This window comes from Onychomys torridus, chromosome 1, assembly GCF_903995425.1.
Source record: "Onychomys torridus chromosome 1, mOncTor1.1, whole genome shotgun sequence".
NCBI classification, from domain to species: domain Eukaryota; kingdom Metazoa; phylum Chordata; class Mammalia; order Rodentia; family Cricetidae; genus Onychomys; species Onychomys torridus.
Window position 1 is genome coordinate 137,155,018 of NC_050443.1, and position 22,429 is coordinate 137,177,446.

The 22,429-nt window shown below is 40.9% G+C and overlaps 2 protein-coding genes across 3 annotated transcripts in view; both read left to right on the forward strand.

Annotated features, from left to right (window-relative positions):
- Carnmt1 (carnosine N-methyltransferase 1) overlaps positions 1-9,443 on the forward strand; it is a 33,095-nt gene extending 23,652 nt beyond the window's left edge. For both annotated transcript variants that reach the window (XM_036172558.1, XM_036172550.1), the window contains 2 exons: positions 6,894-6,997; positions 7,742-9,443. In XM_036172558.1, coding sequence (XP_036028451.1) covers positions 6,894-6,997; positions 7,742-7,843 — 206 coding nt within the window. In that variant the 3' untranslated portion in view covers positions 7,844-9,443. The remainder of the gene's footprint in view (positions 1-6,893; positions 6,998-7,741) is intronic.
- Positions 9,444-17,171: 7,728 nt separating this feature from the next.
- C1H9orf40 (chromosome 1 C9orf40 homolog) lies at positions 17,172-22,089 on the forward strand. The gene is made up of 2 exons (XM_036191022.1): positions 17,172-17,711; positions 20,909-22,089. The coding sequence occupies exons 1-2, from the start codon at positions 17,373-17,375 to the stop codon at positions 21,062-21,064; spliced, it is 495 nt and encodes a 164-aa protein (XP_036046915.1). The 5' UTR covers positions 17,172-17,372; the 3' UTR covers positions 21,065-22,089.
- Positions 22,090-22,429: the final 340 nt, after the last annotated feature.

A 22,429-nucleotide genomic window follows, 5' to 3' on the forward strand; every position in this document is an offset into this window, starting at 1 on the left:
AGAGTGGTTTGCATATATAAGTAAAGACTATTAAAAATAATAATCAGGGCTGGAAAAATGGCTCTGCAGTTCAGAGTGCATGCTATTCTTGCAGAGGATCAGAATTCATTTCCCAACATCCTCAGTAGGTGGCTACCTGTAACCTCAGCTCCAGATGCCTCTAGCCTCCACAGGCACCAGCATTCATATACCTGTACATGTACACATAATTAAAAGCAAAATCTTTAAAAAATTACAATAAAGAATCTAATTTTCCTTAAATATGGGTGTATCCTTGATATCATCAGTGTTCTTGACTTTTTGTACCACGTGCTGGTTACTCTCTTCCTTCTACCCAATTGCATGTTTTCCCCTATTGCTTTTAATTCTCTGTCAGTATTTCTGATTCAAATAATGCTCTTGTGTTCCAAGCCAGTTTTGTCTTTCATGGATTAAAAAAAAATTAGGTATCTCAAGATGATTTTGGTGCCTCCCTGATACCTTCCTATACCTGGATCTGCTCAAACTATCTCACCAAATATTGGGAGAAAGTCTTTGTCTTTTGATTAGGCTGAGCTACTAAAACAATGCCTAACAGATTGGATAAAGAGCAGACACTTATTCTGTCATAGTTCTGGAGATGGGATTCCAAGGACAAGGTGTCAGCCAGGTTGATGTCTGAAGAAGGCTCTTGTGTGTTGCAGTCATAGATTGCACATAGCTGCTGTCCCAATTACAGTTACTACTGCTGTGATGAGACATTCTGACCAAAAGCAAATGGGAAAGGGGGCTTCTTTAGCTCTATATTTCCGTATTGCTGTTCATCAAGAGCAGGAACCTGGAGGCAGGAGCTGATGCAGAGGACATGGAGGGGTGCTGCTTACTGGCTTGCTTTCTTATAGAACCCAGGACCACCAGCCCAGGGATGGCACTACTCTCAGTGTGCTGGTCCTTCCCCCATCAATCACTAATTTAAAACATGCCCTACAGCAGTGGTTCCCAACCTTCCTAATGCTGCAATCCTTTTATACAGTTCCTCATGTTGTGGTGACTCCAGCCATTAAGTAGTAATGTACTACTTCATAACTGTAAATTTGCTGCTGAAAGGTGTCTCTGGTCCTAAGACTTCAGAAATCTGTGTTTTCCCCTGGTGGTGACCGACAGGCTGAGAACCACTGCTCTACAGGCTTGCATACAACTGGATCTTAGAGGCATTTTCTCAGTTGAGGCTCCCTCCTTTTTGGTGACTGTGGCTTGTGTCAAGTTGACATAAAATTAGCTAGCACAGCTGCTTTCTCGATGGTGTGCATTTACCTGACTCTTTGGTAAGTAAGACTGTGGGGTTGGAGAGAAGAAAGCCAGAGGACAAGCATTTTGACCAGGTGTTTTACATGAAGAGACTAATTATGCCAGGTCTTGACCCCATTTTTATGCTCTTATTAACCATAATTGTTTCCTATTTCCTGATAGACCCCAACTTCAAATGCAGCTGAACTCAACACTAAGGCTGTCACACACCAACTGGGAAGGGGAGATATGGGGCCCAGACATTCAGTCCATATCACCTCCTCCTCTTCAGAGTTGAGCTGAAAGCTGAATTTCTTAAAGTTTAGTACCTCTGACTTTATCCGAGTTTCTTAACTGTGGCCCTACCATCATTTGGGGTAGGGTTATTTATTCTTCAGGGGTGGCAGCAGGGGGATCTGTTCTGTATATCACAGGGTTGTTAATGGCATCCTTGGCTTTTGCTTACCAGATTTCAGTAGTATCCCCCCAGTATGCTAAGAAAAAATCATCCTCAGACATTGAAAATGTTCCTTAGCAAGGCAGAATTGTTCCCAGCTGAGAACCATTGCTATAACATCATCTTTGCTTCCCTCGAGTAAGATGTAGTAGTCCTTAGGGTATCTGAAACTTCATGTCACTTTCATTTTCCTTTCATCCCACATCAGCCAAGGTTACCTTTTCAACATGCAGATCTGTGCCCGTCAGTCTCCTTACATAAAGTTGTATAACTTTTTTGATAACTCGTACTCTTCAAGGTTATACGCAGTTCCTCTACTGATCTGGCTTCTTATGGCTTTGCATCCTCCCCCAGTTCCTGCCCCTTTCTTTCCCCTTTTCTTCCTCTCTGAGTTGAATGACAGGAAGGCTCTAATGCTTGCTAGTCACTAGTGTGGACCCTGGCAAATAGTGGGTCTTTACTGACTGCTTTGTTTGTGGATGAATGTGTTCAAGATTTGCAAGAAGGGACAAAGTCAGACAGGGAGATTGGCTGCCTAGAGACATGACACGATGGCATTTATACGAGTAAATAGACACCCTACGGTTTTGATGTCAGCTATATGGATCTAGAGGCTTAGTTTTCTTTGTACACTGAGAATGTACCAGCCCCTTAGAAGTGGGTTTTAAGGAAAAGTTAAGATACTTTTTATAATCCTCCTCAGGTTAGGGAAAGCCAGTGACTTGTTACTATAACTGTTAAGTCTATGTTAAATGTAGCCTTTATCCAGTTTCCTGGCCCTATCATCTATGAATGCTTTGTATTTTCTTAAAGGGCAAGGGTAAAAAATACAAGTAAGTGATATGGGGAGTATATGTGGCCCACAAAGCCTAAAGTATTTGCTAATACTATATATTTGTTAAATTGTATTTTCTATCAGAGAAAAATAATTAGATAAGGGCTAACATTAAAAGTCAGTTAATGAACAGGTATGCTCAATAAATTTTAGACTGGACCTGTCTCCTAACAGCAAGAAATGAATAAGTAGTTTTAAGACTTCCACAGTAAGTACATTCCTTAGAAATAATGAACAAAGCTTAAGACGCTAAAGCATATATGTAATTCTTCTTACTGTGTATCAAGGAAACCCTCAAGAAGATACAGTATATCTTCTAGTGAGAGTCTGTGAATGGATTAGAGATGGTTTTCTTTTCTTTTGATGCTGTTTCATGTTGCCTTAACTCTCTATTATGAGCTTACTCTGTATTTTATGATCAAGGAAAATACATCTTTGTTTTTCCTCTTAATATGAAGAGAGATAATAATTGAAAACAAACAACAAAAAACAAGAACAAAAAAACCCTGGCAACTGCTGTCTGGGTTTCTGTAACTCCAGTTTCCCCTTCCCAGAATATCATATAAACAGAACCATACAATGTAGTACTTTATGTATCTGGCTTCCATCATCTAGCATGATGCTTTGAGACTCACTTAGGTTGCTGCATGACCAGTGTGTTGTTCCCTTTTATTGCTGAGTGATATGTCACTGGATAAATGGGTGATACTTTGTTTATCAGTTCTCAATGGATGGACATTTGATTTTTTGCCAGACTATGCTGGTTAGGAATAAAGTTGCTATGGACACTTGGCACAGAATCTTAAATGTGGCTGCAAGATTTCATTTCTCTTGGGTTAGCACCCAGTAAATAAATTTCTTAGTTATATATGATGAATGTGGAACAGATTTTGCCAGAAACTCCTGATCTGTTTTTCAGAGTGACGGTACCATTGCATCTCACCCCGATAAAGTTATGAGACAATACTCTTCATGCAGTTGTGAGTGAAAATCTATACAGATCTTTCCTAATTTGAAAGTCTAAATTGCTCAAAAATCTAAAATCTTGATATGCTAAGTAGCAAGTTCATACATGATCTCATCTGATAGATCACAGGGAGTGTACATGCACTAAAAATACTGTGCAAAATTAGTGTTAGAGTTTAGGGTTATAGCCCATTGGTAGAGCCTTACTATAAGCAAAGCCCTTGGTAGTCCATACTGTCCAGATAGACTGTTAGGTTATGTGATTAAGTATATATGAAACGAACTAGTGTTGTGGTTCAACTCAGTCCCCTTTTCTATCTCCTTTTGTATATATAAATATTCTAAAATCTAAAACACCTATACTTAAGCACTTAGGATACGGGATCTTCCATCTCTAACTCTTTTGGCAATTTGAACCAAGTCAATAAAAATATTTGTTGTCTCAAATGTCTTTGTGTAAGGGAAGATCTGAAATATGTGGAGATATCTGTCAAAGCACAATTTATAACAAAAGACTGCAGAGCGTATTCACATCACAGTTCTTGTCCTTGACTGGTGATGCTATAAACACTTAAGTTAGACAGTTAGCATTTACTAGACATTTTGGTAGACTTAAAAGAAGTTTAAAGACATCTTTGGGCTGGTGAGATGGTTATGTGGACAGGAATGCTTTCTATGCAAGCATGAGGACCTGAATTTGATTCCTAGCATCCACATACAAAGTCAGGTATTCAGCCTGGAGACATAGCTTAAAGGTTAAGAGCACTTGCTACTCTTCTGGTGAACCAGAGTACATTTCTTAGACCCATGTTACATGGCTCACAATAGCCTGTAATTCAAACACTGGGTGAATCTGATGCTTTCTTCAGGCCTCTGCAGGTATCTGTACAAATGGGGCATAACACTCAACACAAACACATAAGTAAAATAAAAACAAATCTTATAAAATGAAAAGCCAGATGTTGAAGCCAGATGGTTTCAATATGCCTGAAACCCCAGCACTGTTGGAGACAGAGATAAGAGAGAGAGAGGATCACTGGGGCTTGCTGGCTACCACCCTAAATGGTGCCAGGTTCAGTGAGAGACCTTATAAAGGTGAAAACTGATAGAGAGGGATATCTGTGTCATCCTCTGACCTTTGTGTGCACACATGTGCATGTACTACACTCATCTGTGTCATATTGCTTGATGCTTAGTTTGCAGATATTTACCTGAAAGTAGTGTGTGATACAACACTACAGCAAATGAGTTCTAAAGGATGTTGTACTATAATGGGTTTATTTTAGCTTACAGATTATAGTCATTCACACAGGGAAGCCAAGGCAGGCAGGGGCTTGAAGCAGAAACAACAGAGGAATTCTACTTTATGGGGTGCTTGCTCAGCTACTTTTCTTACACACCTTGGGCCTGCTGTTTAAGGATGGCACTGCCCACAGTGGACTGGGCTCTTTTACATCAGTTAGAAACCAGAAGATGCCTCACTAACATACCCACAGGTCAATCTTATGGAGACAGTTCCTCGATTGAAAGACACAACTTTTCCCAGGTGCATCAAGTTGACAACCAAGGTTAACCATTGCAAGAATGAACAAACAGCCTGAAGATGGATTTCAGCAAAATTATGAAGCGTAGTGTAACACACATTCTAATAAGTTTTTTAAAAAAAAAATCCCAGAGCCTGACATTGGGGTAAATGCTGAAAGATCAGAGAGACAAAGGAACAAGCCACAGCCACCACCTCTTCCCTTACCAACTCCTCAGCCTGAAAAAACTTCAGTTCCTGTTTCCTCATACCTTATACACCTTTCTCCGCCCAGCCATTACTTTCTTCCTAGTTCTGGGATTAAAGGTGTGTGTGTGCTTCCCAAGCAAAAGCATGAGATCTCAAATGCTGGGATTAAAGGCATATGATTCCCAAGTATTAGGATTAAAGGTGTGTGCCATCACTGCCTGGCTCGGTTTCTCTCCTAGACTGAGTCAATCTCATGTAGTCCAAGGTGGTTTTGAACTTGGAGATCCAGATGGATCTCTGCCTCCTGAGTGCTAGGATTAAAGGTGTGTGCCACCACTGCCTGGCCTCTGTTTAGTCTAGTGGCTTGTTCTGTAGGCAAATTATATTAGGATATATAATATATCAGCACAGCTAAAGTCTGAGTTTGAGGGATAGGGCTTTATAGGTTTTTGAGATCAAACATGGAAGTGGAAAGACAATTACATATGACTTACTGGGGGGAATATATACTACCAAACTGATGTTCAGATGCTCTTAAAACAATAGAGCGGGTTGGGGATTTAGCTCAGTGGTAGAGTGTTTGCCTAGCAAGCACAGGCCCTGGGTTCAGTCCTCAGCTCAAAAACAAAACAAAACAAAACAAAAAAAACAAAACAAAAACAAAAAACAAAAACAAAACAAGAGAGCAAAGGGGTTGTAGAGATGGCACAGTGGTTAAGAGAACGTTCTGCTCTTGCAGAGGACCCAGATTTAGTACCAGCACCCACACAAAAGTGGCTCACAACCTTCTGTAACTATGGTTCCAGGAGGTCCTGATGTCATCTTCTGCCTTCCACGTGGTACATACACATACTTGCAGGTAAAACATTCATGTACATAAAATAAACATTTATATAAAAGTGAAACAGGAACAGGCATAAAATAGGCTTCAAAGGCTGTAAAGATTGCTCTGAGGCTCTGCACTCTATACAAAGGCTTTGATACAGTTTAGGACTGAACAGATGGCCAGAAACTGTCTCAGTAAGAGTAGGTTTTTAAAGAAAAACACTGTTATTTTGAAGGGTGTGCTAACATATAAACTATATTCATGGTCATTACTTTAGTGGTTTAGATAGGGTAAAGATCGAAGGGGAGGGGCAGCATGACTAGATTCCTAGCATTTGAGAAGCTGAGGCAGGAAGATTTTAGTGTTCAAGACCTCCTGGGCTACATTGAAAAACCCTACCTAGAAACTAAAAGAGAAGAAAATGTTTACCCACAGGATCACAGAATGGCAAAGCCTCTTAGGAGCAGAAACTGTCTCACCTGTTACTTTTATCTCTCTCCTTGCCTTTTTTTTTCCCATCTCAGTTTGTTGTCGGAGGAGTATAAATGGCTAGCTATATGTAGGATTGATGATGAACTCAGTCAAAGGTAGAGACAAGACTATACAGAGGAATCTGAGGGTACAACTGTGATGTAATGTTTTCTTGGCTGAAACTGCAGAAATTTGGATGACTGTCCTCAGCAAATGTAGTGGACCTTTTCATTTTTCCCTTATTTCCTACTCAACTAGTACATCTAGTACATGCAGTGTCCAAAGCTATCAGTGTATGCTTGTGTTCATGTAACTCATTCATAATATCTTCAAACCATAGGTCCTCTACTGTACCATTTTGAAAATCTGGCCAATGAACTGTCTATAGAATTGAGCTATGAGGATATTAAAAATGTTGTTCTTCAGTATGGATTCCAGCTGGAGGTAAGAATGGAAAGAAACAATGCCAGAGTTTAGCTTGCAAAGCTTTTCAACAGGAATACAGGCATTGTAGCAGTTACTAACTTTACTTCTTCACTTTTCTTTTTCTCAATCAGATAGAAAAGGTGTTAGTACATAGCTTTCTTAATGTAAAGATTTGGAACAATATGTATGTAAAGGGAAAACTATAATTCCTGTTGAAATAGACCTTCAATAAATGGTAGCTGATTATGGCCTGGGTAATCTCTTACTGACAGGTACTGAGTAGACTAGGCTCTGGAGAAGGCAGATGATGGGAAGGCAGGCATCAAAGAAACAGTTCTATCTTATTTTCTACCTCCTGGCCTTTCTCCTCTCCCCACCCCTTATTAAATGAGACTTTATGATAATTTGGCTATTGAGTTGGTTATTTACTTATTTAGGACTGTGCCACTCATTTACTAAAGAATGGATTTATTCTTTTTTGTTTTTTTTTTATTTATTCTTAAGAATAAAGACAAGCAATGCATTTATAGCACTTAATAGTTAAGACTGCCTAAATTTGAATCCATTTTTAACCAGGCGTTAGTGGTGTGATACTGAACTTAAATGACCTGTTACTTTGTAAGTGGGATGATGGATGTTAGCAGTCTCATGGGAGGTATTGTTTAAATATAGTTAGGATAGTGCCTGCCTGCCATTACTAACTTCTTATTTGTTAATAGTGTTGCCATCATGATCTTATTTTGATTTTTGTTTGTATTACAGGTGGAAAAAGAATCTGTATTGTCAACATATACTGTGAATGATCTCTCTATGATGAAATACTACTATGAATGCGTTTTGTTTGTGGTCCGGAAACCACAGTAATAGTCTTAAGTGATATTACCCAGAAAAAAGTTTAATATGAACAAATGCTGAAATAAACAACTCACAGTCAACTATCAGTGACAACAGGACACAACCTCAAATCAGTGGTGCCTTCTTATTCCTAACAAAATTTAGAAACTGTCTATTTTCTTAATATGTATTGCCTTTTTCAGAAATATACTATACCATGCAGATTCATACTGCACAAGAAAAAAAAAATGGAGAAAATATCTCCCATGCAGATATATAATAGAGGAAATATCTTCAAGTACTTCTTTTCTTTGAAGCCCAGAATTGTCTTTGTTTATGAAAATAAACCTAAACTCCAGTCTTCATGAAGCTGTTGCAAGTTTGCCATATTAATGACTAATAATGCTAAAGTTCATACTAATCTCCTTTTTGGGTTTTACATTGTATGTGCTACTTTTAGAAGAGTCTAAGGATCCTCTGACATATTTAGCATCTGGAATTGGAACTTTGTTTTCATTGGACCTACATAATCTATACTTAAAGAATTTTGAAACCATTCTTTCAAAAGTTTCATTCAAATTCGGTTGTTTTTCCCCCCCTTAACCTCAGCTGAATTTAGAGAGGCATCAGATATGTCTTCTATGGAGTATTTATTCAGTTGCATCACAGGTGAAAATTCAATGAAATACATCAACAGAGAAATTCAGTCTTTATCCATGCTAAACTGAATCTTATAGAAACTCCTGGATCCCTTTGAAATGTATAAGATATAAACATTCAGAGACACAAAAATTTTTTATTTTTTTTAAAGCAGTGTTAAATAACTGGAAAAGTAAGAATACAATCTGCCCATCTGAAACATTTCAAATTAGAAATGAGTTGTAAAGTTTGTCAGTGTAATGTTTACAATGATGTCGTTTATTAAGTAATGTGGCTTATAAGAGCAAGCACTTTTTTTTTTTTTTTTTTTTAGTTAAAGTGTATTTTAGTAAAAGCTGTCATGATAGAATTAACGTGAGACGTTTGAGTATGAAATTCAGGGATAAGTTAATGCCATGGTCTGTGCCGTCAGTATCCTAGGCAGCAGCTATTCATGAAATTTCAGATGAATAACAGATTTGTCCCCGATAGAGTTGGAGTTTAAACAGTGTGTGTGCTGCTTTAATTTTCTACCTCTAGGGAGGCCTGTTTGGGAGGGAGTTTTCCTTGTTGCTGTTAATTTTAACAATGGTTATTCCGTTTCCATTAGCTAGGAAAGCAAAGATGACTAATACTTTAACTTCTACAAGAAAAGAAAGCTCTTGCTGAATATTTCACAGATGGCTGTGACCTCTGACATTTGGCTTAGATGGATTTAATATATGTGGTGGTCAAACCGCCCTGTTGCCATGCTTTAATAGGAAGCCTTACTGTGCATCTTCAGGCCTTTGTGTTGCTTAGGTTGGGGCGTCTGTAGGCTCTGCGCTTTTTGGTTGCGGGAGTTCTACACAGTGTGGGACTTTGTCTCATCTGCCCTCCCCGATGCAGAACATGGCTCCATGGAATGAATTTTACTATGGCTATGTACATACATAGTCTACTTACCTTTTAAAATTATTTCTTGCTGGGCGGTGGTAGTGCACACCTTTAATCCCAGCACTAGGAGGCAGAGGCAGGTGGATCTCTGTGAGTTCGAGGCCAGCCTGGTCTACCAAGTGAGATCCAGGAAAGGCACAAAGCTACACAGAGAAACCTTGTCTCAAAAAACAAAAAAACAAAACAAAACAAAATTATTTCTTGTTCTTCCAGTGTTCAGTACTTCATAAATGTTCATTTGGTAAAGAAATTCTCATTATTTACTATTTGCAAGGGTGAAAAAAATCTCCCATAATTATTTTTTTAATGAAAAAAATTAAATGTATTTTAAAAGACATTCATTGAAGAACAAGGAATGCCTGTTTTGGTTTTTTTGTTGTTGTTGTTGTTATTTAGGAATGCTTTTTTTTTTTCATTTTGTAGCTTTTTGTTTGTTTGTTTGTTTTTTAGGGCCTGGTTTTGTTTTTCTTACAAAGACAAGAATGGACTGATACCACTGGGTTGGTTTTGTTACCTAAAGTTTTTTTTCTTTCCTGTCATGTTTTACTCTTTAATACTACTACTTACATTTCTAAATTATGTATTTTACCTAACTCTGAAATCAGTTGTTTCATTTATTTTTAGTTTTCCTCATATCATGAATGTTTTAAAAATATTCCTTATAAATTTGCATCACTCTTTTCTCTTGTGGCTTTTGAAGTTAATATATTCTAAATGTGGAAATGTGGTATAAATCAATAATAGAAGTGTTACTGGAGGAGCTTAGTTTTGTATTTTTTTTATATTTAGGTTTATTGACGTGTGTAAGCCTTAAGTTCTTTTTCTTAAATTTGCTCTATACACCAATGTTTCCATCTTCATAAGGTGATCATGTGCTTGCTGTTTTTAAATTTCGACTTTCTGAGGTGGTACAAATTTAGGTTCTGATCAATGAGCAAGATAGGGCATATAAAATATACAGGGAAGCTGCAGAAATAATCAAGTTTGAGAACTGTAAAGTATATGGTATTTATGTAATTCACATTCTAAACATTGCCAGAAGGCTGAAATGGAAGCTTCATGTCTGCATGAAATTTCCTTTATTTTTAATGTGTATATGGACTTAATTTTTCTTAAATATTAAAGTCTGCCAATTGCTATAACAGTTTTTGTTGGTTGATTCCCTCTATGTAATGATGGCCATAATGGAAATATTTAATCACATTCTTTCAACTCTTTGTTATCCTAATTTTTGTATGTTTTTAGAAAGTTAGTAATAATGAGTATTGGACCTTTGAGTTTGCCAAGGTGGGTAGTAGTTATTTTCACATTGTTTCATTCATGTTTGCTATAATGAACTGTGAATCCCCCCAAGGAAAAGGATTCGTCTTGAAAAAGGCTAATTGCAAAAAAAAGTTCCAGAATGAGCATTTTTATCATCTGGGTTCATTTTCCTGAACTCTTCCTTATCGACTGGGGGTGGGGAGCAGTCTCTGAGGACTTTTGCCAGAAGCCTACTGGGGAGGACTTCACACTTTATTGTGACTTGGTATTTTCTCCACTCCTGGTCCTTTCTGTCCTCTGTACTATCAATTTTCTGTTACTATGACAACATGCCTTTAAAGTAAAAAGGATGGTGGGTTTATTGTTTTGTCTCAGTTTCTCTCCATGCTTACTTAGCTGTTTGTTTGTTTGTGTGTGTGTGGGGGGGTAAAGGAGCAGAGTGGAGTGAAGCTGCTCACCACATGGCAGCTGGGAAGCAGAGGAAGCACGAGATTGGAAGGGCCAGGGAGAGAAATGGTCCCCAAGGCACACTCTAATGGAGGTATAGCCACCTCATAGATTTCATCTCCCAATACTCCATCCAAGTAAGAAGTCATCAAAGAAATGATCCATTCATGGGGTCAGAGCCTTCACTGCTAAACAATCATCAGGGATCGAGCCTTTAATATATGTACCACTGGGGGACCTTTTATACTCCATCCCTACAGCATTTGCCCATTCACAATATTACAGAAGTCTTTTCAGGGCTCCCTGAGTGGTGAAGACCTATCTGTTAATGTACCTGACGTCGGTGCACTGTATCAGGAGGGCGGAAAGAGAAATTGATCCATTTTCTGGCTTAGTCTCTGTATGATGGTTTTCTAGAGTCAACAGAACTTATAGAATGAATACATATATTCATTCCCCCAGGAGGCTGGGTGTTTCAGCTTGTCTTCTGTATATGCTGAAATCATTAAGTAGGCTCCAATGCCAGTGAAGGAATGGATATTCTGACAAGGTGAGGGCAAACAGGCAAAAGAATGAATAACCTTCCTTCTTCCATTATCCTTAGGCTTCCAGCAGAAGGTATGGCTTAGATTAAAGATGTGCCTTCTCACCTCAAAATCTGGATAAAAGGCATGTGTCATCCTTCCTCAAGATCTGTATCTCAGGTGTGCCCTCCATTTCTGGGCTGTAATTCATTCCAGACACAGTCAAGTAGACAACCAAGAACAGTCTCTTACTCCATTTCAGCATGTAATTAAATCCTTGACAGTTACTGTCTTAGGGTTTGTGTTGCTGTGCAAAAACACTGACTAAAAGCAACTTGAGGAGGAAAGGGTTTATTTCAGCTTACAGAGTCCAAAAGCACAGTAGATCACTGAAGGAAATCGGGAGGAACTCAAACAGGGCAGGAACCTGGTGGCAGGATCTGATGCACATGCCTTGGTGGCTTGCTCCTTATAGCTTGCTCAGCCTGCTTTCCTGTACATCACAGGACCACCTGCCCATGGGTGGCACAGCCCATAGTGGGAAGGGGTGAGGCGTGTTCTCATTGATGTTGCCTCTTCCAAAAATGACTTAGCTTGTGATACAACTGCCCGGCATGGTTACGTTCATTTTTGCTTCTTGTTTAAATCTGCTGTTGTAACACTTGTAAGCTCATCTCTGGCTCTAGTTCTGATCCTCCAGGACCCTTTGCTTTCTGTCCACACACATGCCATTCTGTTTCACTTAGGGTCAAACTGACTATTGTAACAGCCTTTCAGAGAAGGACTATTTATAGAAATAACAAAAATGTCTAATGCCCAGCAAATAAAGTTCCCAATGTGTGGCCAATCAAAAATTGTAACATGGGGCTGGAGAAACGGCTCAGCAGTTAAGAGCACATACTACTCTTGGAGAGGACACAAGTTCAATTCCAAGCACCCATATTAGGCTCCTTGTAACTCTAGATCCAGGGGATTTGACAGCGCTTATGGGCTCATAGGTGCACATATCCACACACAGACCAATGCAAACTCTCAAACAAAACAGTAAATTCTTAAGGATGTATTCCTTCTTTACCAAGAAAACGGGGAGGGGGGGGAGGTATTAAAAACCAACATCTGGTTCATTGCTGAAAAGATAAACCAGGCTACATTTTATTTTTGTTACATCTGTTCACTGTATGTGTGTAAACTTGCCAGCCACACCATGGAGCTCAGTGCCAGGGGACTACTACTCAGTGGGTTTTTCCTACCATATATAGGCTAGAGGCCTGAACTCAGGTTGCCAGTGGTGGCATGCACCATAATCTGCTGAGCTACCTGGCCATCCCCAGACTGCATTTTATACCAAACTATGAGACAGGCAGAGTTGGTAGAAGACACTATGGGCCAGTACAAAAATAGGTTGTGAGTGGGTTATGTTTTACATAAGCAGTACAAAGTTTAAACATAGACTCTGAAAATCAGTTCAAGATGAATATTAACCTTAGGGGAACCATTGAATATTAATGCAAAGAGGTGCAGCTAAAGTGCCAAGGGGTTGAAATGAAATTAAAAATAGCTTGTTATTTAATAGAAGTCAGGAAAAAATAAAAGAAAAATTCAGAAGTATTTTAAACTTCAAGAACAATGAAAACAATGTACCAGAAGTTGCAGACTGTAGCTGAAGCAGGAGTACTGGTACAACTGCAGCTTGAATGTTAGTATTGGCAAAGAAGACAGCTGAGTCTGTTGTGTGCCACAGTCCTAGCACCTGCTTTACAATACAATGAATCTGAGGTGACCCTGGGTACAAGAACGAGAATATGTCTCAAAACAAAAAATAAACAATTGGCGAGACTATACTCAATTTTGGGCTCCACCAGCACTAAGAAAGTACTATGACAACTTGGATTAAGTGGACACATTCCTTAACTAAGAAGATTGGTCCAACTGAGGGCAAAGTGACAGAAGTACTACTTGCAAGGTCTTGTAAAGATGTTAGTTATGGGCAACAAAGATATGCCAAAGTTATAAAGTTAAACCTGGTCAAAAGTTAGCTTTCTATCATGGTAACTATAACATTTTAATGAAGGACATTTAAAAAATCTAACGAGAGCTTGAATACTCCTGAGTAGTAGGCTTGATATTGTAAAGATAAAAATTTTCCCCAAACCGATCTCTACTCCACTGTAATTCAAAAGACCCAAAGGGAAATGCTATAGGTGGTTTAATATGGAAGAGCCAGGGGCTGATGGTCCTAAAGGCAATCCAGAACATAGTCAAGGACTGCTCTATAGCTGTCAAAATCTCTTAATAAATAAACACAACAACCGTGTGTGTGTGTGTGTGTGTGTGTGTGTGTGTGTGTGTGTGTGAACTTGCACACTTGCCATGGATCAGAGAACACCTTGCTGAAGTCACTTGTCTTTCCACCATATGGGATTGAACTCAGGTTTAGACTCGGAAGTAAACATTTTTATCCATTAAGATGTTTTGCTGGCCCTGTCAATCCTGCCTATAAAGCTGTAAACATGTAGATACCATTTATGGAGACACAACTGCCAATAGAATAGTTGAGCTGAATAGAGAGTGCCCCAAACTGTAAATGTAGGAAGGAACGGAATAGGAACCACAGAACAGTGAGCAGGAGCAACTGTCTCATATGAGAAGAGAATGTACTGAGTCCTCCACATACACACACACACACACACTTGACTCCAAGTGAATGAAAGTCCTAAGTATGGAAAGAAAAACCAAAACACTGTAAAATGTTTAGACAAAGTAATATACAAACTAAAAACATCTATTTTTGCTACAATAAAATTAAGCCATGGCAGGATGACTCTATGGGTTAAGGTACTTGCAGCTAGTCCTGACCATCTTAAATTTATTCCTGTGACCCACGAGATGGAAGGAGAGAACTGACTTTCACAAGTTGTTCTCTGACCACCACTTGTGTGTTCTGACATGTGCAAACACAATAAATGTAGAATGCAACGTAACAATAAAATAGCTTGGAACTGGTTAAGACACACCTTTAATCCCAGTTTGCATGAGGCAGAGATAGATTGATCTATGAATTTGCGGCTAGCCTGGTCTATTTAGAGAGCTCAAGGCCAGCCAGGGATACATATTGAAACCCTGTCTCAAAAATAAGTTAGAAGTAATATACCATACAATGAAAATACAAGACACAAATTGGCAGAAGTCAGTATTTCTAACACCAACTATTACCATAGGAGATATTTTCTAGAGTACTAAATGAAAAGGTTCTCACAAACCAGAAAAAAGGACACCCGGTCTAGTTTTTAAAGAGGACTAAAGAGGCAACACACCTTTCACCAGCGTCCAGCCATCCACACTGGGCGGAGCAGGTACTAGAGTTCAGGCGGAGGTTTTGAGGTGGAGGTTGTAGAAGGATCCCTTACAGCAGACCAAAACCAAAAGGAAAAACAGGACTCATCATTCTGAACCACATTTAAGTCAGAATTTTTTAGCAAAGGACACCATTAAATATAACAAGGGTTTCTGCAGAAAAAAAAAACAACAACAACAACAACTATAAGTACAAAAAAAGATGTCCAACCATACTGAGTACGACACAAACTGAGGCCACATGAGATCCATTTCACATCCACCAGGTCAACTATGTTTGCTGGTGAGGATGTAAAGAAAAGAAAACAATAAACACAGCCTTCTGATACTAAAACAAACTTTAAATTGCGGAAAACACTTTGTAAAAATCAGACTTTGTCCATACCAAGTTTTTTTGACCAATGTTCATAGCAACTTTACACATAATAACTTTCATTGAAAAGTAGTTAACCCATCCACAAATGAATAAACAAACATTCTCATGCAGTGGAATACTACTTGTCAATAAAAAGTAAAGAACACATAACATGGATCTTAAAATACTTATGTGAAGGGAAAAAAGACAAACAAAAGTATATATTGCATTATTCCATTTATATAAAATAGAGAACATGCAAAGTAGATGATAGAAAGCAAATCTGATACTTAGGGAATGTGAAGAGGGTCACGTGGGAGAGATTACAGAAAGGCAAGGTAAAGATTTATAAGGTGATGGATATGTGCACTATCATTTGTGTTCTCACAGGCATATGTAGTGGCAAAATGTCACATTTGAAATATAAGTAGTTTATTATATGTCAGTTAGACCTCAATAAATCTTAAATATCAGCAAAACCAAAAATGTTTTACAAATATAGGTGAGTGGCTAGATAGGGAAATTACTTAGAAGTAATAAGTATCTCAAAGTCTGAAACAAGACTACTTGAGCACAGAAAAGAGGAGGTGCCAGTGGGGAGGCATACAAGATGCTCTTTAGCCTTTGTGGTACTGTGTGCTGTTTCTGAAACTGGGCTAGGCAACTCGCATGTTTTTGCGGTTATTTTAGCCAAGTGGGTTCTTTCTACTACCTTGTGTACCTATGCTAATTCTCACAATGGGGGGGGGGGGCAAGGCACGAGCCACTTGCCCATGCTGTATTCTATCATTTTGGAGCAGGGTCTACGCAGAATAAATCATTGGAAGGATTAAGTTCTTTTGAAATGATACAGCGCGCAGACCTTGACGGGTAGAGCCAAGGTGCCCTGTGGCGGGTGTAACACACCATGCATATGCAGCGGTCAGAATACTAACATCTTTCATGTCTGGTCTGTGTTACTAGTTTGAAAATGGCCAACTTTTCATTTGTTCCAGGTGTAAGAATTATCAACTGCAAAGAGCAATTGAAGAGAGCAATCAGAAAAGCTATGGCAAGCTTCCTGATACACTACTGTCTGTGCTTGTTAATACTTGCTGTCCTCCCACAACCTTCTAGAGTCCACCTCTAAACAGATGGTTAAGCACGCACGTGGTACATAACATTGATACACCCATACACATTTCCTTCTTTTAAAGTAGTTAATATTCTCAGTACCTAGAGCTAAAACAATCTTCCTTGCATGTTTTTATACTCTAGAAGGCTGTTTCTTCGGGGTACAGATGGCCTTATTTTCCTTAGTTTTGTTTGGTAACTACTTTCCCCTTTCCTCTCCTTACAGCATTAGGGACTGAACCTACCTACGGCCTTGGGCATGATAGGCAAGCACTCTTATCATTGAGTTATGGCCCCAGCCCCTAGTTACTGCTTTTATCAAACGGCTAAAATACAAGCAGAAGCAAACTCATTCAGTTTGCATTTCTCTTCGCCAGACACCACCCACTGGTTTTGGAATCCGCCGAGCTACTGCAGGGTAAGCGACGGGGGCGAAGGGGGGTGGGGGTGGGCTAAGCAGTCACCTCCGCCGCACAAGATTCAAAAAGTGAAAGGGCCCCAGCCCTCTTCCCATCTGGACTTCTGAGGCCGCGGGGTTTCTCGGCCGCTCCCGCCCGTGTCCTTGCCTCCGGACCGTTTAGGGACAGAGGAGCGCCGGCAAGAAGGCGAACAACAGTGCAGGTGCAGCGGGGCCGCCAGGGGACAGCAGGAGAGGCCCCGCCCCGCACCAGCCACACCCCCCTACGCCCCGCCTCCTCGAAGCGCGCACTTCCGGCCGCAAGGGCGCTCGGGAACGCAAGCCGTGAGCCTGCACCAACCAGCGGCCGCGTTGGACCGGCACGACTGCGCGCGCATTGAGGCGCAGGTTCGAATCTCGGGCGCCTCGCTGCGGCTCCCCAACGTCCCGGCCGTCCTAGCCCGCAGCTCCGCTCCGCCCTCCGCCCTCCGCCCTCCCGTAAGCCACCCGCGTGCCGCTCATCCCCGGCCCATGGCCAAGCGGCGTGCGGCTGAGCCGCTCACGTTCCGCGTGCCTTGGAAGCGGCTCTTGCTCAGCGACTTCCCCGAGGAGCCGCCGCTCTGGGTCCCGCCGCCCGGGTCGGCTCGGCCCCGCAAACGCCAGGGGGACGCGGGGACCATGGCGGAGCCGGCGGCTGCGCCCCGCAAACGACGCGGGGGCGGGGACGGCGGCCAGGAGCGGCAGGGCCGCGGCCTGGAGCCCGGAGAGCCACCTCCCGGCGAGCAGGAGGAGCCCCGGGTCAGCCGAGCTCCGGGCGGCGGCGACGGGGCGGGGAGCGCGGGCAGCGCAGCCGACGGGACGCACGTCCAGGTAGGTCCGCCCCGCACAAGCCTGGGGCCGGGTCCCGGGCGGCGGAAGTCCGGCCCACTCGAGGGGCTGGACCGAGTGGTAAAGCCCGTGCGTGGCCCGGAGGGTCAGCTCAGTGGCAAAAGGGACTGGAGCGTTCAGTGTAACGGCGATTATTGTCGAACTCGTAGGTTTTCCAGTAGATCCATCAATTAATTGAGCATGGCGCTGGTCTTGGCAGAAGGGAAAGGCTGTCGTCGGGTTTTTTGTTTGTTTGTTTTTCGAGACGGGGTTTCTTTGTGTAGTTTTGATGCCTGTCCTGGATCTGGCTCTGTAGACCAGGCTGGCCTCGAACTCACAGAGATCCGCCTGCCTCTGCCTCCCGAGCGCCAACACCGCCCGGCTATCGTCGGGTCTTAAGAGGACCCGTTAACTCTTAATGTTCAGTCCTGTGAGAAAGGATCGTTGGGAATCGCTTTGCTCCCCGCCGTCCGTTTTGGCAGCCGCTAGCCATGTAATCCGGAAAAAAATACTAGAAATGCTACTTAACCAAATTTATGTATTGTAAGTGTAAAAGAGTAGACTTTTAAAATTTAGTTTAAGATAAAAGCTCAGAGTTGCCCAGCGTTGGTGGTGGCGCACACTTTTAATCCCAGAACTCCAGAGGCAGAGGCATTCGGATCTCAGAGTTCGAGGCCAGCCTGGTCTACAGAAGTTCCAGGACAGCCAAGGCTGCAATGAGAGACCCTATCTCAAAAACAAAACAAAACAAAAAAACCAAACAAACAAAAACGGGGGTTGGGGGAAAGCTCGGGGCCTGTGCTTTGGCTACACACGAAGTAACTCTTCACACATTGGGTGGAATGAAATGTTAATTTTACTTTTTAAAATGTGACTGGAAAACTTCAAATGAGGTTTCTTTAAAGCAGTTCTGGTATAAATTGATGGAGCTTGGGGTGTTGGCAAGTGTAATACTCAGACCTTGGCAAACCCACCTCAACTACCTTGAAATGCATCTTCCTAATCTTCCTAATGTCTTTCTCTGGTCTGGTGTCTTCAGCATTTTATGACAAAAATCATGCCAAAAATAAATAAATAATCGAGTTGGGTTTTTTAGTTTTTTTGTTTTTGTTTTTGTTTTGCCATTGTTTCTCTGTTTAGCCCTGCTGGTCCTGGACCAGGCTAGCCTCTAACTCAGAGATCTACCTGGCTCAGAGATTATCTTTGAATGCTGCGGTGACTGTTTCTAGGTGAAGTTGCAGATTGTAAACGCATAATTTAACATGGGCCTTATTTAGACTTTCGTTAGATTGCTAGTAGAGATTCAAAACGCGCTTCCTTAAAACAGTCATAGTGGCCGGGAGGTGGTGGCACACGCCTTCAATCCCAGCACTCCGGGAGGCAGAGGCTGGCGGATCTCTGAGTTTGAGGCCAGCCTGGTCTCCAGAGCGAGTTCCAGGAAAGACGCAAAGCCACACACAGAAACCCTGTCTCGAAAAACCAAAAAAAAAACAAACAAAAAGAGCAAACAAAATCAAAAGGGGCTGGAGAGATGGCTCAGAGGTTAAAAACATTGAATGTTCTTCCAGTCTTCCAGAGGTCCCAAGTTCAATTCCCAGCAACCACATGGTGGCTCACAGCCATCTGTAATGAGATCTGGTGCCCTCTTCTGGCCTGCAGACATATATGCAGGCAGAACATTGTATACATAATAAATAAATAAATCTTTAAAAAAAAAACAAACAAACAAACCAGTCATATACTCTTCCATGACTGTTGGATAGAGACAGGTACTGCCTGGGATGAAACCTTCCTTTCCAGACCATCTTTGGCATGCTGGCCATGTGCAGGTCTTTCCTACCAGATACTGTGTGTAGTGTGGGTGCAGTCTGTCTATGTGCACAGCTCATGAGACATAGAGCGTGAAGAGTTGGCCATGGGGAGCTTTTAACAAGCTGACACGGCACCTGCTTTAACACAGTTGGGTCTTGCCTCACACACTGGCTGGATTTGGCAGGTTTTACCCTGGGAAGCCCAGGAATGTTCTGGTAGGTAGGTCTGCTCTTAAGTTACTTCTCTTCTGCAGAACTATGAGAAGATAGAAATTCTCAATCTCTCTTGACTCCAAAGACAAGGATTTGTTTTAGGAGCTTATCATCCAGGAGAAAATGATATAACATAAAGCATACTGACATCAGTGTCGGCCTGATGTCTTCTTGCTCAGATTAGGCGTTAAATCCTTGCCCTAACCTTGTGGTCTCAGATAGGAAATGCTAGCGCAGATGCCTTCTTTCCAGGCACAATACTAGTATCTACTTTGTGTTGTCAAGCTTCAGGATACACAGCTTATGTGAGTATATAGACAAGGGATAGTTTAATGTACATGTATACTTTAATAACTGTAATTTTACTCAGATCAGTTACTTAGCCAATATTGCATCATACTGTCCAGTAACAGCAGAAATGTTTTACTAGTGAGTTATTGACATTCATTTGAGGATATGTGATACCTAACAATAGTGAGCATTTACTATGCTAATTTTTAATTCTCACAAAGATCCTAATTCCTGTTTCTAATGAGAACTAAAGGGTAACTGTTTTGACCCCATTTGCCTTTTTTTTTTTTTTGAGCTGAGGATCGAACCCAGGGCCTTGTGCTTGCTAGGCAAGCACTCTACCACTGAGCTAAATCCCCAACCCAAGTTTATTTTTCAAACACAGAATTTAAAAAGTAGTTATTGCATTGGCAAGATGTTCTAGGAGGCAAAGGCACTTGCTGCCAAGCCTGAGTACTTGAGTACTGTCCCTGAAAGTTGTTCTCTGATCACTGTCATGGTATGTACCAACCCTAAATAAATGAGTGTAAACAAAAACAAAAACAAAAAAAAACCCCACATAGCTCTCTTTAAGACAGGGTAGTCCAGGATTGCCTAAAATGTAGTTTTCCACTCAGGCTTCTCGGTGCTATGATTCTGGGCATGTCAACCTGCCCAACTGAAAGAAGGCAATTCTTTCCGAGAGAGAGAGAGAGAGAGAGAGAGAGAGAGAGAGAGAGAGAGAGAGAGAGAGAGAGAGAGAGAGAGAGAGAGAGTGTGTGTGTGTGTGTGTGTGTGTGTGTGTGTGTGTGTGTGTGTGTTTAGTTATTTCCTAAGGGGTAGGGTGTGTGTGTGGTGATGTTTTCTAAGCTAGTGATATATTTTCTCTTTCTCCTTTCCTTAAAGCCCAATGAAGAGTTTTGGCAGTATAATACATTCCAGTACTGGAGAAACCCTCTACCACCTATTGACATGGCCGCTCTTGAAGATGTGATTGCAGACAGCCTGACGGAAACGCTTCAGGACAAGAATGAAGTAGTTGAGATTGACATGGAGTCCTGACAGGAGGAGCTGAAGAAGCAGGATTCTTTGAATTTGAAGAGAACTAAAGGAAATGGTTTTTTTCCATACTTGACATGCTACTGTTGTCAAACCTGGAAAATGAGGAAGAGTTTTGAGTCTAATGTAATTACTACTGAATATCCTAATGGAGATTGTTAAGGATATAGTATAGCTGGAGGCAAAATACTCTATCTTGGAAAAGGGGGCGTTGGCAGCTTTAGAGGAAGCAGTCAGCTTTTCCTGTCTTGCTTGCTCTGTCAAATGTTCCTCTGCACCAGAAAGCTTATTTGTGGTACATAGAATGAAATAACTGATGCTAATAAAATACTTTGCAGTACATCTTATTGGCTCCTCTTGGTTGAACAAATAGACTTGAGTATCTATGCAAAATTAAAATGTGAGATTGTTTTAATATTGTTTTAAAAGAGTATAAATTTAAACTAGTAAGAATTTCCATTTGAGTACCTTGTTTTAACTTTTTAAACTTAAAACAATATTTGCCGTTTGTTAAAGTACTAGAGGCAGTGGATGCAGCCAAAAACTGGATAAAGAGCAGTAAGAAGTAGATGCCTGCTCCTCCTCTGCTTTTCTGAGATGAAAGGAAAGGAATGGTAGGGTTAGTGTATTGGGTTTGGGTTTGGGGATGTTTTTGTTGTTGTCGATTACTTTAGACCTACAGTTCTCAACACTGATAGCACTTTAGCGGTCTTTGCTTGAGCCCTATCCTGGAGAGATGTCAGTCAGTGATTTGAAGGTGGGCTTTACACATAGTTTTGTTGTTGTTGTTGTTTCGTTTTATTTTATTTTTGGCGCCACGTCTGTATTCCTGTACCGTGCAGACCCAGCCAGAACCACTAGACTAGTAGCTTTTCCTGTTGAAAGGAGATCACTAGTGTGAGCTGAAGCAATGCCTGTTAATTCGCTTTGTCTTAAATTGTTACATTATTGGATTTGTTGCTACTAAGTTATTGTGTTGCAATTTTATTGTTAATAAAGTACTGTTTATGCTTGAGTTACATCCAGAATGCTGGTTTTGTTACTGAATAATTTATGTTTGTGTATTTTTGACATTAAATCCAATTCAAAATTCAGAAAAGATAGTTGATATCAATGAAAGGAAAATGAGAAATAATAAATAGTATCTACCTCAGAGTGGCTACTTTTAAAATTGTATGTTTATTTAGCATACATGACATTTTCATACATGCTTTTGCTGTGGTTTATCCCAGCTCCAGTCTGCCTGCCCAGGCTTCCCCATACCTTTCAGTCCACAGAACTGTTCTTGCAGCCTTTTCACCCTCCTTCCTTAACCCTTTTCTACCTCCTGGGGGCCTTAGATTCTTTTCCTGTTGTGATAAAGTACTC

What these genes read in the sequence shown, in the direction of transcription:
- C1H9orf40 (XM_036191022.1), top strand. Translation starts at nt 17,373, where the DNA reads ATGGCCAAGCGGCGTGCGGCTGAGCCGCTCACGTTCCGCGTGCCTTGG. An exon ending in CCGACGGGACGCACGTCCAG is followed by an intron (nt 17,712 to 20,908) that starts GTAGGTCCGCCC and finishes CTTTCCTTAAAG; the next exon opens with CCCAATGAAGAGTTTTGGCA.